The sequence below is a fragment of the Rhyacophila brunnea genome, unplaced genomic scaffold (assembly GCF_057557595.1).
Source record: "Rhyacophila brunnea isolate RB1 unplaced genomic scaffold, BYU_Rbru_1.0 scaffold_16, whole genome shotgun sequence".
NCBI lineage: Eukaryota > Metazoa > Arthropoda > Insecta > Trichoptera > Rhyacophilidae > Rhyacophila > Rhyacophila brunnea.
The window spans coordinates 22,081,471-22,099,801 of NW_028232816.1; the positions used below are offsets into that span (position 1 = coordinate 22,081,471).

At 32.7% G+C, this 18,331-nt stretch overlaps 1 protein-coding gene across 1 annotated transcript in view; it reads right to left on the reverse strand.

Annotated features, from left to right (window-relative positions):
• Src42A (Tyrosine-protein kinase Src42A) overlaps positions 1 to 18,030 on the reverse strand; it is a 167,318-nt gene extending 149,288 nt beyond the window's left edge. The window contains exon 1 of the mRNA XM_085943766.1: positions 17,447 to 18,030. Coding sequence (XP_085799892.1) covers positions 17,447 to 17,805 — 359 coding nt within the window. The 5' untranslated portion in view covers positions 17,806 to 18,030. The remainder of the gene's footprint in view (positions 1 to 17,446) is intronic.
• Positions 18,031 to 18,331: the final 301 nt, after the last annotated feature.

Below are 18,331 nucleotides of genomic sequence, written 5' to 3' on the forward strand. Positions count from 1 at the left end.
TTAATGTTGGCAGGTATCAGGATATTTGCTCGACGCGAGACGTTTTAATTTTACGGTCTTTTAAATTCAAATTCAAATTTATTTTACATATAATGAACATAACAAATTATAAATTTAAAGCGTTCACGACATGACATAAAATAAGTGTTAACAATTTTAAAAATAAAAATACAGAGAAATGTGAGTTAATAATACAATAAGTAATAAAATAAAATAATAAAAATAAAAGTAGATGGAAGCACACAGAGTGAACTTTGATCCACCCTATCTTAAAAACTTATAAAACAACGTCCACCTAAATTCACCCTCACGTAAGTGGAATATATCAATATCCGAAGCGATTTCATTAAACATGGTTATTGCCCTCCCAATTGGCATTACTAATGGAAGGTTAGTTCTGCACCTTGGGAGAACAAACAACGGATGCCCTCGATTCCTAGCAAGCCAACACTACCAAGAATGGCAGAGTTCACATTTACGCCACGTATAAGTCTGAAAAAATATGTAATAAGGATCCCTTCTAAATTTTAAGCTACAGTATGTAAGCATACCTGAGAGAAAGTCAGTCGGATAGAGCCACGGATAATATCCATACAGCTGAAAGTAAAGGAGTCTCAAAAATTTCTTTTGGATTCTCTCCACCATAAGGCCGTACTTCAACTGATGCGGGGCCCAAACGATAATTCCCACTCTCAAGTCTGCTTCTTACTAAGGAGTTATAGAGAATTTTTACTACCGTAACATCTGAAAAGACCCGGGAAGTACGCAAGACAAAGCCCAACATCTTTAGCGCCTTTTTACAAATGGTATCTATATGACCACTAAACGTCAGTTTACTATCAAACGTAATGCCAAGATCTCTTACAGGTGATATTCGCGAGAGAACTCTGCCATGCATCGAATACTGGAAAAACAATACCTGTGAGGCTTTAGTAAACGATAAAACATTTAGTAAAAACCAACCATTTGTCAACTAAATATTAATCTATTGTATATTTATGTAGGTAGCAATAGGAAATCAACACTGTAAAGACATGAACGCGGATTTGCATTAACGATCCTTTTTTTCTTTTTATAGTGTTAACTGTCAATTCTTCGCATGCATTGTATTAATTAAAATAAAAGGCAAATAAGTGGCACTGGTACTACATATTTTGTTTTATTTTAATAAATTAGCGGTTAGAGTTAAATTTTCAATCATATTTATAATAATGTAGGCATTTACGAAATATCACTGATTGACCAAACGTCCAGATGTATATGATCATTGATCAGGCTCGTTCACGATAGCCCTTTAATTCTTCACGTCCTACATTCATTAGTAAGTCAATGATTATAATGTAAGTGACCTTCTCGCACGGGAGAAGTAAAGTTTAATAACGACATTAAAATACAAATTAACCTAAGTACTTTATTATTAATTTTATGAATATTATAGAAGTATTAATTCGATTTTTAAGACTGGGAAATTGCCTTCTTGCACCGAAAAAATATTTACATAATGAACGTGGGAATTTGTGTTATTCATCAGATTTGAAAAATATTTTAAATTTGTCTTTATTTTTTTTAGATTTGTTTACGTCGGAATCGAACACCTCCTCTTATCTTATACCACGCTACCCCTACACGATAGTATAATATTTAGTGACGAATTTAAGTTTCGCACCAATTTATAAGCGTATTTATACTACCACGGCTAATATAAGTTAAATAATAAATACATTCAGTATGTAGGTACATATTGCATATTAAATAATTTGTTTGCGAGGCTGTTTGCCAGCGACATCTGTTGGCTAACCGACCCACCTTCCAACAGCGGTCCATGTCGCCGGACACTTTCTTCGAAAGAAAACAAAACGACGCCGGCGCCGGCGCCCGAGTCAGTTACTCAGCCTGGTCACAATTTTCTCGAGCGACATTCCTCGCCGGCCCCGGCTGACTGATTGCGGTTCGCCGAACTCCGTAGTATTTATTCATCAACATCTCGCCGTACACTGCAGATGTACTATCATCTTATATATCCACCGTTTGATTTTATAGTATAGTCACCATCATCCTGGGTCGAAAATTAGTAAGCAGGTATGTATAAAGCGAAATTAATAACTACACGAGGAATATGAATGAGGAACAGTTTGTTTTTACCGTTGGAATTTTCTATCACAAACAAACGTTTGTCAGGTAAAATATTAAAATGATTGATTTATATGTGCACTATCAATTATTATTAAAGCCGAGTGATCTGACGCTACTGAGCGGTCAAACTGGCGCACTATATTCTGTCATATCTGAGAATTACCCGACTACGACACATTCATACAAAGTAACCTTTTCGGGCATTACCCAAAGGTTTGGGAAAAATTGTGCTGTTTCATATTTTCAATCTTTTTATTTCAGAGCAACTTGGATGCTGTTTTCGGAGTCAACCCGATTTCTGGAGGTACCTAATTTGTTTGAAAGTTCGTAGAGGTGGAAAATTCTTGATCACACAGGTAAGCCACATACATATTAGGTACCTATGTCTTATTTCCACGTGCACAATTTAAAAAGCCATACGATTTTTAAAATATATCAACCTAGGTGGGTAGATACCTACTTACCTACATACTTTTATTTGTGTGCCTAAATTGTCCCGAATATTCATTTTTACCGCATTAGGGGTAAAGTTTAAAGTCTACGTTAAGGAATTTCTTCTTTATGGCGTATTACAATTTAAGCCCAACGTAGTCAATGTCTTGAGGTTGCGAAGACTCGATATTTGTTAGATGCGATAGATCTAGAGCTTCGTAAAGTTAATGAAGAAACCCGAAGAAGATGGGCGGATAAGCGGATATCTAGGCAGAGAGCTAGAATATGACCGACTGGAGAGGAGAGAGAGCTGAGGGTCGAGATGTCTTAAGGATGGTTGTGCAGTCGGCCATGGACCCGAATGGTGTGTGCCTACAGCGTAAGTACCTAGTAAATATGACTCAACTTAAACCCACACTAACTAAATTTAAAAAAATACCTAGTGGTTATGTCAATTAAAAAAAACCATAAATTTATATTACCGACAGTCGCGGGAAAAACTATGTATATAAGTACACTCAATAAGGAAAATGGCTTTCCACGGCAATTGTGAACCCGCTGGAGCTGATGATGATGGCGAGAAAGTAGGGCCGGCGGCCGACGGATATTTATTTATAGAAGCAAGTTAAGGAGGTATAGAAATTTAATTATCGGATCGTTTATATGGCACCGCGATGCCGAGACTCGAGGAATGGGGTCGGCGAGAATGACGGTGACATGACGCGGCAGTATCACCAGTTGCCATGGCGATCGATGATCGAGTATTGTTACGTGGATGATGGGCAGCAAACAATTCAGTGACGAGGACTAGATACAAAGCGATTATCAAAATGTTCAACTTGAGCCGTAAATATAATTAAATCTAACATAATATCAACATATAGATATGCTGTATTATTCTACCGGTAAATAATGAAATTACCACGTGAGAAACTAGTGCCATCTTTAAATACTATTAAAATATTGAATCTGCAATCGTAAACAATAATAGCCATATGTTATTAGCGCTACATTTTGAATAGGTAAATAATATATAGGTAATGTCAATTTATTTACAGAAAGAAAATTGCAAATAAATTTAACATACCTACCTAGTCCGTTTATTTAAAATATTATTTTTTACTTATATAAAACGATGTTTTAGGTATATTTCTCCAAAGTGTGGCATATTTTTGATATTGGTTATGTTACGACTATAATAATATTATTATAATATAGATTAGTTATTTATTTACGAGTGGAATAAGTGGTTAATAAATGTTGGTATATTTAGAAGTCGAAAAACGTTAAATAACCGCTAAGTACCCCCCCTCTAAGACGTTCGGTGTTTCAGAAAATGTATGTAAGTATTCAAATTTGCTAGCTTGTCCTACCGTTTGAGTCTCCGGCGTACGTAATAATAAATCTCAATGAAGTAGGTAGTAGGTGCCTACCTATCTACGAAGTTACAGTGGAATAATGTTAACCCAGTGTTGCTAACCATACTATAATTCAGTAATTAATATTATTAATTGTACAAAAGAGGTTTTAAATAATAAGTATACTTCATTATATGAAATATTACAATCGGTAAGTTATACTATAATTAACAAAATACAATAATTTTGAATGATTAAATAGGAAAAATATTGGGTGTACTAGTTTGTTTCAGGAATCAGAATAGAAAAAGATAACAACACTGAGTGGATATCAACCTAATGTATTATTAATACGTACCTACTTGACTTCAATGACTGTGACGTAAGTAATTAGTACATATGTAGGTACCTAATATTATTACTGACGGACTGTCAAAAGTAGATACTGACGTTACCGACTCAGTTTGCGTGTAATATTAAATTTATGCTTTGACAAGAACACTGACAGGTGCTATTTAATAAACATGTGTATGTAGGTACCTAAGTGCCTATGCAAGTATTTTTCTGCCATACCGACCGGAAATGAAAAATAATTGTTATACATACAGTAGAGTAACATTGGTAAGTAAGTACCTACTAGAAAATTAAAAAATAAAAATGACCGAACGTTGATAAACAGAATTATAAATGTCCAGATAGCACGTTCAAATTGTGCTAGACCCCAAAGACTGCAATGATTCATATTGAACAATGGCAGACGAGACTGAAGAAGATTCTCACCGGGAGAGGACCCTAGAGGAACTGAACTATATATGCATACTTAGAAAAGGTTGATTGACTGTGTGGAAGAGAACTGACCCAGACTAAAAATGCCCGGAAACTGACAAATATTGGCTAGGGACAGGAGTCGGTAGAGGACACTTGATAAGGAGGCCAAGCCCCGTCCTGGAGTGTAGCGCCGAGAAAGAAATAACTGTCAAATTATGAATAGATACACCTACACTTGAACCATTCGCATATACATCTGGGACCGCTTATACAAAAATCAGAATCTATTTGAAAAATAAACACAAAATAAAAGTCTTCTTCTTCCTGTGCCATCCCTACGGATGACAGCTACAGTGCGGTGGAACTACACTCGTACCGATCACGGACGTTGTTAGGCCACTAAATGCGGCATCTTTCTCTGCTATGGATACTTTATCTTCTCACAATAAAACTATGACTGATGTTTTTACTGATGTTATCAAAATTTTCCGCGATGTGGCCTTTTTAACGTTTAACCTAAGGGTGCATATTGTAAATTCGCGTTATGTACCTACATTTTTTTCATATTCTGTTGACGCGTCCGCATGTTTGCTTAAATATTTCCATAAGTACGATACATAGTTTGTATCTAAATCAGTGTCCTAATTACTAATTGTAAGACTATGGGTCCATACAGCACACCCTACCTGCCTATTAATGCGGCACTAGGACGTACATACATATAGTTTCTAAGAATTATCAGTGATATGGGTGGCATATTTTTCCTCGGAATCGATTAATTATTTATTTTTTACAATAAGTAATTAATAAGAATAAGTGTGTTCTTCAAGACGATGTCAAGGCGAGGTGGTCGCTAAAATAGGCTTGATTAAGATGCAAGAATTGTCATTATTGATATATAAAAACATTACATTACCAATAATAAAAGGAAATAGGTACAATAATAATACGATGATGATGCACAATTATTGAGGTATTAAGTTTTAAAGCAGTATTTAAAAAAATAATAATAACTCAACACATGAAATTAACATTTTATGTAAGTATTAGGACTGTATACCTATCTGCTCCAAACGTACTATAGGTATAAGTCCGACAGAGTACCTATGTATTAAAATTTATTTATTTTTACATATATTAATTATAAACTTAAGACGTTCACAATATGACATTTAAAAAATGTGGATACCTAAATGGAAGTACCTACACCGAATGAGCTGAGTGGACCGTACTTTACGAATTTATGAAACAAAGTCCACCCATATACTTATCCTCACGTAGATGGAATATATCAACATCCGAATCGATTTGCATCACCAATGGCATGTTAGGTCTGCACCTTGGGAGAACAAACAACTGATGTTCCCGATTTCTAAGATAGTTATGCCGCCGAATCTTGAAATCGGACTACGGGATCGGTTGCCAAACATAATTGCTCACCGTATATTTCAAAGGTCAAGGACGCGAATAAAAATAATTCCACAACTGAGCTTCATTGATACAAGTAAATATATCAAATCACGAAACGGGAGATAAGTTTGTAGGTAGGTTGTGTACGAATTGCGACCCACGATCGTCCAATGCGTAAGTCACTAGCCTCTTATCCGAGGACTATGGGTTCGATTCCTAGTGAGGTAACAATATAAGTATATCTAATATAATATAATATGTGATTTTCTCGTCATTGTTCTGTTGTGTTTAAAACATATATAAATATGTAGGTATATTTAATATATTATATCCGGGCTAGACATTGAATCATATTATGCAGTTATCTAGGATACAAGAAAAATTTAACTAATGAATCTTTGTCATAAATAATAATCAAAACACATGAATTAAAAAAAAAACTATTCAAAGCGCTGTAATAACTTAACATTGTATCTGCTAACAGAAGTCAATTCAAACGAAAAAGCAAAATGGGCCCCCAGCCAAATATTTCACATTACAACTATGAGCCCATTACGACGGCTGTAGTAATAAATTTATATACAATCTGACCCTTCTAATGCGCGGAGTAATATTTTAAATAACTTATTTGTAGAGAAAACATAGTATTAATGTTTTAACTGAGAATCCTATAGATTAATGGTTAGTACACTATCTCAATCACAGACTTCGGTTCGCAATCAGAAAGTGGTCAATGAATTAAACGATTATTAACTATTTCTTTTATTCAACGAACAATTAACAAGATTTAAGAATATATCATTCTGATTATTAAACATATATAATTTAGAAAAACACTTTCTGGGAGAGTATATTATTATAACCAATAGAAAAAATCTTTTTTGAAAAAAGTAAGCCACCCCGGCCGGGAATCGAACCCTGCATCTCCACGGGTTTACGCCCCATTCCGTCGCATTTAACCAATATGCTACGGCGTGACATACTAATTGCGACAAATTTTAACTATTGGTCAATTGGTCAAAATATTCGAGAAATTCCACGACGTCGGTAAGTAATCAAAGTAATAGTAAATAGTTACCTATTTTGATTTAAGAAACAAAAATCGATTGCCAAAGTAGCTTGATTTGGAAGAGCGCTGATGAGTAGGTATTAAAATTGACCAATAGTTAAAATTTGTCGCAATTAGTATGTCACGCCGTAGCATATTGGTTAAATGCGACGGAATGGGGCGTAAACCCGTGGAGATGCAGGGTTCGATTCTCGGCCGGGGTGGCTTACTTTTTTCAAAAAAGATTTTTTCTATTGGTTATAAGTTATAATAATATACTCTCTCAGAAAGTGTTTTTCTAAATTATATAAACGATTATTCTTTATTGAGTGACTTGGTCGTTTACTAAGCAAAACATCATTACAGTGGAAAGACACTACATAATCTGTTTGCATCTGTTTGATATTCAGTCATCTGTAACATGTAACTCCAACAAACGAATGTATCGAAACAGTATGTAAGTTATTAATTGAGTTAGCATTTACTTGGTAGAATTCCATTTTACAAGAAATGAAAATATAATTAATATTAAATTCTACAGGTTTTTTTAAAAAGGTTTGTCGATAGCTATTTCGGTTGTAACACCATTATCAAGACTATTCAGATAGGCCGTTTGCCTTTGCTTAAATACTATACGTGTATAGATAGAGACAGAATACATTTTCTTATTCGTTCCAGCAATATTATGAATTTTTACATTATTATTAATTGTAATATTATTAATACTTTGAAAACCCTAAGTGGGTTTTTTAAAATGGATATCGAAATTTTCAAAATTTATCAAAATTACAGTATTCGATGGTTATTTATTGACATTATTGATCAATTAAAATATTATTAGTATAATTGTCTTAATCGTGTGTTTAGATTATATTTAATAGTGGCGACGAATACATTACCAAATTTTCATAAATTATGTCATTACTTTTGGATAATTCGCGATTAATTTCCAACTGTTCAAGTAAATTTAATTTTAACAATAAAGGTTTAAAATTAAATTTACTTGAACAGTTGGAAATTAATCGCGAATTATCCAAAAGTAATGACATAATTAATGAAAATTTGGTAATGTATTCGTCGCCACTATTAAATATAATCTAAACACACGATTAACACAATTATACTAATAATATTTTAATTGATCAATAATGTCAATAAATAACCATCGAATACTGTAATTTTGATAAATTTTGAAAATTTCGATATCCATTTTAAAAAACCCACTTAGGGTTTTCAAAGTATTAATAATATTACAATTAATAATAATGTAAAAATTCATAATATTGCTGGAACGAATAAGAAAATGTATTCTGTCTCTATCTATACACGTATAGTATTTAAGCAAAGGCAAACGACCTATCTGAATAGTCTTGATAATGGTGTTACAACCGAAATAGCTATCGACAAACCTTTTTAAAAAAACCTGTAGAATTTAATATTAATTATATTTTCATTTCTTGTAGTATGTAAGTTTGTCCACTTCGGATCACGATATATGTCAATGATAGTATGTGCGACGAAATAATTTAAAAGAGGGTTGTAAGTTGTAAGCACAAACAAGTACCATCTATAATAGTGGTGCACCATAAATCCTCTGGACTTTGGACTATCAAGACACGTGGACATTAATTGTCAGCGATTCCACAGGTGTTTGAGCGCAGAATCTTGCGAACGGTCTTTGGTCAATCTGCGATGATAGCATATGGTGACGTCGCTATAATAATGAGCTCTACCTCGTAACATAACCCGACGACTGCCATGTGACATGTATGGACACACAAGCATAAACAAATCGTCTCACTTTATTGATCCAGAAGTAAAACAGAGTGTGGGAAGAGTGAGTTCGGTGGCTGGAAGGCCTATAAAAAAACCAGGCAAGGTTCACTGCAGACTGCAGTGCCAGAGAAAAAGAAGCTACACCACCAATGTCCTTAATCATGCATATATGAATACCGAAGAGTAATGTTTAAATAAACGATGTATAAATAAGTATTTATGTAATGGCGTAAGCACACATCACTGGCAATGATAAATTATTATCGATGTCGGAGGACCTCCTATGATTGATGATTTGATAAGATTAAAAATAAATTTACAATGATTTATTGAACGAATCTCAGTATTATAAATCACGTATACGCTGGCACGCAGCAAGTTAAGCAAAATGTATGTAGCGGTGTCCATTCAATCGTAGCCTAATAATACTAACATATTATATGAGAACAGTCTCTCACAACTAGAACATTTCTCAGCCTTGGTTTATTTTGCGGCAAATCATCCTGTCATGTGTTTGCGTTGTTTTATATGTCGTGTCGGTTCGTATTATAGCAACTATCGTATTATCCGCCTTATTAAAACTGAACGTCCGTGTCTAACAGCATCATTGATTATTTTTGTAAACGTAAGTAACTCGGTGATAAGGAAAAATAATTTTGGAAAGCGTAAAATTAAATATATATATATATATATATTGTCTAATATAATGCCATTATAATGAAGCAAGGCTATTGGGAAACGGGAAACGAAAATAAGATACAACAGTAATTAGTTAGATTCACGGTGAAAATAACCCCATACGTTAGAATCAGTTCACAGTTGACCGGTGGTCAGTAGGTTTGTAGGTATATATTATTATGAAATGTATATATACATAATATATGTCAGCGGAGTTGTGATTCATTGTCCGAATTATAGGTATAAGCTTTTGACTACTGTATGCAAAGGCAGCCAATGCGAGAGGTCCTCCTATGAGATGGGGATTCCGGTACATCGTGTATCCGTCATAGCAAATTATGTCAAATATAAAAAGGGGTTCGCTAGGAATGTGCACTCTCCCCAAATCCATTCAATATTCACGGTTAACGAATTATTAGAATTTCCAATACACAGATGACACACTGCGCATTGTAGAATGCTGCTAAGACATTGCTATCTTGAAAAAGAAAGTCAATCGATAGGCCTAATGATAAATAATATAGCCAATATGAAACTAATGTCCATAGACCGTAAAAAATACCTTACAGCAACACAAAATGCTGCTAAAAGACATTTATAGGTGATCAGCGAATATGTAGAATATCTCTGATTGACCTGACCAATTTAAGAGCAAACACATCACCGAATCAACTAACGTACTAAATTCTAAAATGTTGTAATATTCATATTACTGGTGTATATGAGTAAGTATGTTTAACTCTAGCTGATCAAATTTCAATTCGTACCTATTAGGCTATTATATACCTAGGTACCTACCTGTCTAATGCAAACATAGTTATTAATGAACTTATAATATTAATAGCCCATGATTATTTTATAAAATAAGTCTGAGATTTAAAATATATGATTAAGCCATAATATTATGATGAAATATATTACATAAATCTGTTGGTTCAATTAACCTGTGTAGCATATTGTGTAATTATAATGTAAGTATATAATATGTATATATGTATATGTGTAACTTTCCAAGGGAGTTTGTTTCCTTAATCTGCATAAGCACCAACCTATTTTAAATGTATCCAGATAGTTTTGCTGTTCAACTGAAGCCAGCTTAAAATAACCCTGCCGGAATACCAACCACTTTGTATTCAGTAAGGTAGAGCCAGCGTGACCTACTTTTATGAAAACCCTTCAGTTCTGTGAAACTAATATGGTGGGCTCTTATGCACGTCTAGGGATATACACGTGTGTATGATGCAATAGGGTATTGCATGAAGATAGGCATGTAAACACTAGGTAAATTTAAGTGACAAAATAATGAATTCTTCATCGACTGATTTCGTTATAACTCTTGTTTCATTAATTTTAAATAGCCTGAAGTGTCTTTCTACCTATTTATAGTATCTAATGAATTCTGTGAATAAAATTGAATTATTGTTAACAAAGATTTTTCTTAGAATATTGTACCTGTGTATTTAATTAGTTTTCATGACGTCAATAATAATTATTAGTATAAATATAGGTAAGTACATGTATTTTTTTAGTAAGTCCCCAACTCGTTGATCAAAGATCTTAAAAATTACGATTCAGCCATTCCTACAGATTTTTTGAGACCATGAGCAATAAGTATTGCTTTTAAAACCTCATATTACCCCTATTTTCAACTTGTTTATTCTTCCCTCAGACCCACGACGAAGGGCCATGAGCATCATTGGGTTTAGGTACACAATCGTGAGTACTAAATAATAATATGACGATAATAAAAGTCCGTTTGGCCTTGGTGCCTCATATTATAGTATACCTATATTTAATAGAATATTTTTCATCAGATGAAAATGAACTGCTAAGAAGTGTAAGTACCTATTGACTATAATATGTATTGTGTTTTAATATAAATTACACAACGGCTCTCCAACAATAACCACCAGTTGTCACCATTCAAGTGATCGGCAAGAAGATGTCGAGCACTTAGTTAGCGAAAAAAATATTAATAATTGTATTGTTTTCACGCAGTGGCCGAACCCACGCGCGATCTACATACGAGTCGCTTTACTTACACCCAAAATCGGATCCGCATTGTGATGGAACAGCAACTACAATGATTGCTTGACTGGCCACCGGTTAACAAAATTAAGCTGTGCTCCGTGACAATTCGGCCTTGAAGTATAACTAGCCATTTTTGCACAATCAAATGAGGTAGAGCTGTTTGAAAGAGTCGAGAGGTGATTAATGAATGGCTTATTGATTAGTCCAACTGTACTCTTGCTCTGACGGTTAAACTAAACTTTGTTTGAGTATTAGTAAATTAGTACTTACGGATGTACATAGGCACATTGCATTGGTGATGGTGGCTCCAGGCTAGAATCCTATTCGATCGTTAATTTCAATCATTCGGGATAAGTAGGTAATAAACGTAATTATTGGTGTTAGAATTGTTTTCCGTTTTCTCTACTCTACGGACGCCCCCTAAATAGGGGTTGAGCAAAATAATGGTCGTTAAATACATTATGGGGGTACATTATGCTACGCTCGGAGATGTGTTTTTTACGGAATCTGATGATGACGTAATAAAACTTAACTACATACAGGTAGGGATGTCAAAAAGATAAGTATCGACTTTTTTTTTCTTTCGATACAAATGACTAAATACTAATGGATTTAAGTGTTGTACTATTCCATGAGTAGTTTTTAGCGACCCGGGTTTCGCCTTTTTGGCATCTTCGGGCACTATGCGCACTCACCAATAGTAAATACACACTGACAACGAGTACAGTTAATTCCAACTTATATAATACATTAAAACAATAAAATATGTAAAAACTCTATCATCATCACCTACCCATTAAGTCAAGGATCACAATAAAAAAATATAACAAACAAATCATGAATACCCAGTTTAGGCGCATATACATAGTGAAACCCCTAATGATAGATCATTAGATAATAATCAATAATAATAGGTGTAAAAACGTGAATACTGGAAAAACAATGGCAATGTATTGGGAATTTAATGGAGTTGACCAATGAGATATATTAATAATATAAGTAATGATAATCCACAATAATTGGTAAATGTCAGGCTTTAAAAAAGTTATATTAAGTATTTAACCAAATATGCAACTTTTTGAAAGGCGAAATCCGGGTCGAATGGAATATGTAGTACAAAACTTAAATCCATTAGAATTTAAATTCAAATTCCACCAACTAGGTACCCTCGGTCGATAGTATTAATATTACAAATGACTAAAATCACTGTTAGATTATTATGTAAGTATATTCTATATACACAAGAATGACGTGCAACTTCAACTGAAAATATAATGGCTAACAATATTTCTCAAACAATACAATTATATCGTTGAACAAAAACTATAGATTAATATAACCGGTGTGATGCTTTTGTGGTTTTGAGAAGATTAATAATTGAAAGAGTAGTGAAGGGTTTAAATAAATGAATAAAACATTATCAACGATGCGGTATCGAAATGAGAACATCGACATCAGTATTGTACTTATTGAAAAAAATAGTATGATTAATCCTTTATTTTATGTTTTCCCAAATAAATGTATTGATAACTTTTCTCTGCATCCTTAGTCAATTCCAAATGCGGAACTGAGGCAAGCGTACATGCAAGAAATTCAGATAATAAAATATATTAATAACAAAAAATTAACTTATATAGGTAACCCATATCCGTATGTAGGTTTTTGGTAAGTATTTAACATACTCAATATAATATAAACCAATAAAACATATAATGATTAATGACTTGCTTGCAGAAGTAATAAAGCTTAACCAGGCAATCAAAATTATACCAACTAAGTATTACATCATTGTCAGATAATTTTATCCATTTCTGATCATAGTATACATTCGGTTTGTACATTAAAATATTATGATGCATGTTTTGATACGTATTGTGTTTAAAATACTAAGTTGTTATCCAACAATACCTACCATTTAATAAATTAAATCATGTAAGCAGTACCTAAGTATTATCAGATTTAATTGAATATTAGTAATAAGTACTTAATATTAATCATCTGAATGTTTTTTTAATAGATTTTCATATAACAACATATAAAATCAATGATATTAAGTAGGTACTTAATTACTTCGACTATAGCTTATAATAAGGAATAGTTGTGAAGTCGCATTGAAGTAGCTTGCACACCGTCAATCAAAGCAATATCAACATAAAATTTTAATTAAATTTCCCATATTGATACTTATATTGCACACAGCTGTAATATTCCAATCTAAACATCTGACGTTAAATGTATGAAACGTTATTGTGAGCAAAATGAAATCAGACGTGAAAGAGGTAGGTACGTAGTGTTCGAAACAATGTTAAAAAAAACACGTTATTGTTCTCTCCAGAGACGCCGATGAAATTTGTGGCAGAGAGCAATCACGAAAATTTCCAGATGAAGTATTGCGAACTCAACGGGAATCGAATTCAGAATCCCTGCTACGAGAATCCAGTGCCGTAAGTATTGGACTACGAGGGTGGATATTGAGTACGAATGACAATCGAACAATATTGTTGGAAGTAAAATATCTTCCTATAAACAACAATGTCGTGTTAATTCGGTGTATGTAGTAGCACATCTACTTTGCACTTATAGTTAAAATTCCATGGATCAAATTGAAGAATTGTGGTTGTATTGAATTTGTATATATTAATCTTATGAAAATACTTGATTAGCTAAGTACCTATGTAGTATAAAAAGAATATATTAAAAATGTATATGAATTATCATATTATACTAAAGCAGGCACTATTTCTTAAATTTGATTTAATGGGTAAGTACGTCAATAATATAATTAAACAGTCTGGATCTTTCAGAAGTTTAATACAAATTACAATACCTATAACTTCACTAAGCAAATCTAGTGAAGTATGTAGGTATTTTTTTAGATACCTAATTAAGTATCTATTTTTATTTTTAATCACGGCCCCGGTTTGATATAGATAAGTGATAACATTATGTACAAAGTATAGTAAATACTCTGAAGATAACTTACCTCATAATCATTTTGGTAGTATACTAAATAATCTCTTCTTATTGTCAAACTACTAAACAAGCACTTATTTACCTAATGAATATATGATTTAAATATTCAAAAAAAGAATAAAACTAGATTCAAAAAGTAAAAACAATGTTCTTACTCGTTTGTATCGACTATCAACAATCTAGAATTAATCAATGGAATGCATGAGATAATAGCACTCAAATTTCATTAATATCACAATTAATACAGATAATCTAGTAAGTTACAACACTTCTCATCCTAGCCAGTATGTAGTCTCAATTAATTTTACATTTCAAAATAATGAAAATAGTATTTTATAATCTGCCTGAAAGATAATATCAATATGAAATGGTTTTGCAACTGTCAATATTAAATCAGACAAAAACAAATGATAAGACTATTATTGTGAAATTCTCAATATAAAAGTAGGTAAGTAAATACTTACAATACCTATTTTGAGGAAAATAGGACAACTGTTACTATTGATTAAAGGGAGAAGACCTAGGTATTTGTAGATACATAATATAATGTACTTACCATCAATATAAGCATTTAAAATTAATTCTATATAATAAATGTTTCAAAGAATTAAGGGTCGTCACGGTAATATACTTCAAAATATACATAGAGAGGCTTTTTACCATCAGAAGTCTAAACAATGAACTGTTAATTAAAATAGTACATGGATGATTATCGTAGTAAAATAACTATCAGGACCAATTTCATCCGTTTAGAATGCCATTGTCAACCGAGTTAGTTGAGAGTGCCCTTCTAAGCAAACAAAACCAATGGTGCTGACCGTCAATTACATGGATCAAGTATAAAGTACTTACTATAATATTCTATTGTGTTATATTTTTAAACTAATAATATAATATCGTTCCACTGTCAATAATTTGTTAAGTTAAAATTATTAAAGTAAATTACTCAATTATATTAATTTTTAGTTCCTGTTTTAGAACCAATACAATAATATAATGTAATACAGAATGCTGCCATCTAGGAATTAAGGTGAAATACCTTGATTCAAAATTACAAAATATCAGCTGGAATCCGACGGATGCCGGTTCAAGTCCAGCTCGGTACCCATATTTCTTGAATATATTTTTGCGAAGTAATAGGTTAGTTTTTTATGTTTCAAATTATGTGAATACAGGTACCAACTACTGTACCTATTCATATGATAAAAAAGTAAATTGTTATTTTTTTATTCAAAAAATATTTCTGGAAAAAGCAAAAAAGTCTTCACAGCGAATGTTTGTATATGACACAACGGTCAAACACACATTGTTTAGGATCACATTCTCCTGTTGTAGGTTGTTTACAAACTATGGGTTCTAGAGTAAGTAACCATGAATTCAATCGAATGCGATATATCTATGATTAAGATATTATTAAGTTGCCCGTTCAACCGAATTATATTTAATTTGATGCAACGATGGAAGAGATACTGTCATTGTATAATTTCTTCTTTACCACAGATGGCGCATTAGAGAAAGATAGTAATTTTAAAAAGTAGTACATTGGAAGTTGTTAAAAATAACCTGGCAGAATTACTACATGACCTACTAGAAGTGTACCAGAGTTCCATTCTCTCAAAATACGGGAATATCCAGGACACTGTTATTTTAATTTAGAAATACTCTTTTGATTGGCATATTATTGACCACCGATGATTCTAGATTTACATACGATACTCCAAAGATAGTTTTTTTTTCCACGTGTATGTAAGTATGTAGTCTTTCTCCAATAATCTTCCTAGATTCACTTGGGAAATGGACTGACTAATCAAGTCTCTAGTCTTTTTAAGCCCCATTTACTAGATTAGAATATACCTATTAATCTTGATTTTTTTCCCGTATCACAATTTTCTATATTCATGGCATTCAAAATTATTGTGTGTACCTAACATAATATTGTAAGTAATAAGTAAGAACTATTTAAAGAAGTCGGGGTGCACTTCAGCTCCATAAACCAACGGTATCACCAAGTAATTAAATAAAATAATACCTATATAAAAAAGCACCTAGTATCAATATACAAGTAAAAATTAAGTGCACACTAGAAAAGATGACAATACCTACCTGGTTTACAGTTGAATAATTTTATTAATATAATAAATGTATTGCTCATTTAGTAGTTATGTGAGATAAATAAAATAAATGAATAATCATAACATGTAATATGTAATGATCATAAGCTGAGCCCATTAAAGTGATAAAAAAAAATTTGGAAAGAATAAATTTATTAAGTAAGTACTTAATTGGAAGTAGAAAATGATTTAACTTTAAGAATCTTTGACAAAACAGTTAGCTCAAAACAACTATAATTAAATGAATACCTACACTGCAAACAAGGAAATTAAACTGTTCTGCTATCAAAATAAATATAATAAAAAAACGTAGAAAGTGATCTTACAAAAAACGATTTGATAATACTTCCATACTTCCTACTGCTTACATTAAAGTGACTTTCACAAAGATTTATATTCATATTTCAAACAAATTATACGTACTTATAATGTCTAATGATATAAACATTACATTAAGTATATGTAAATGGAATATTTTAGAGAATTGAATGAAGTCTTGAGTAAAACATTTAGGTTTATACTAAATGAAGCCATGTTCCAGACATTTTCATTGTCATTTTTGACACTTCTCCATGCAAACATGAAACTACCAAGTATGATCGGTAGGAGCAAGTAGGTAGGTACTTATGAGTTATGTGTTTACTACAGGTCTGAATAATATTCCTGTTGATAGATTGGTTAATATTTAGATACATACAGGTAATTAAGGACAGTAAAAAAATACTTACGGCTCTGCTTCGATTGACTGCAGCCGTGCAACATAGTTGGATGGAATGTAGCCTTCCTGTTTGGTCTTCTTGCTTCGCGCCAGCCACCAATCTCCTTGAGTATCGTTCAATATTTCTAGATGTTCACCTTTTCGGAAACTAAGGTCCTCGTCAGTTCGGGCATCGTAGTCATAGAGTGCTACGAAAATCCTATTTGGCACGTCTGTTTCCGATACCTGAATCACTCCAGTCCGAACTGGATCCGGGGGCGGCGTCGGTACGGGAGTGTGCTGGAAAGACGGCGCTTCCTCCAAAGGATTGACTCTTTCATTTTTATCCTTCCCTTCCTTTTCTGCGGGACTGCTGAAGCAATTCCCCATTTTGAGCAAATTAGGTGAGGTCGTCCAGCGCAACCGATAATCAAAGTTCACAGTTTCACATAGAACACCGTCAATTTTTAATAACTGAAATGTCTTTTCATTGTTAACTACACACCCCCGTTGCGAAAATACGGTCAAGAAAACGATTTAAAATAAACAAACATGAAAATATTGTAGTAAAATAACACAAGTCGCAGCCATATCAGAACTGCCCAAAGATGTATTACCATTACAGAAAAACTTGCAGTCAGTAAAATTTGATTTTTCAAATGATTTCGAAATGACAGAAATAATAATTGTTCCGTAATGAAATGTTATTAGTAGAAAACAAAATATATTTTTTTTATAATATTTCAAGTAAAACAATAAATATTTCTTCCAAGACACCGGTTGGGGACAATTTTTAGAAAAATGAAATTAAAAATTTATTCAACACCTCGAATGGCAATACTAAACACACTTTCATTTTATTTACGAACGTTCACGAATATTTTCCGAATGTTTGTTATCATCTGTATTCTGTGAA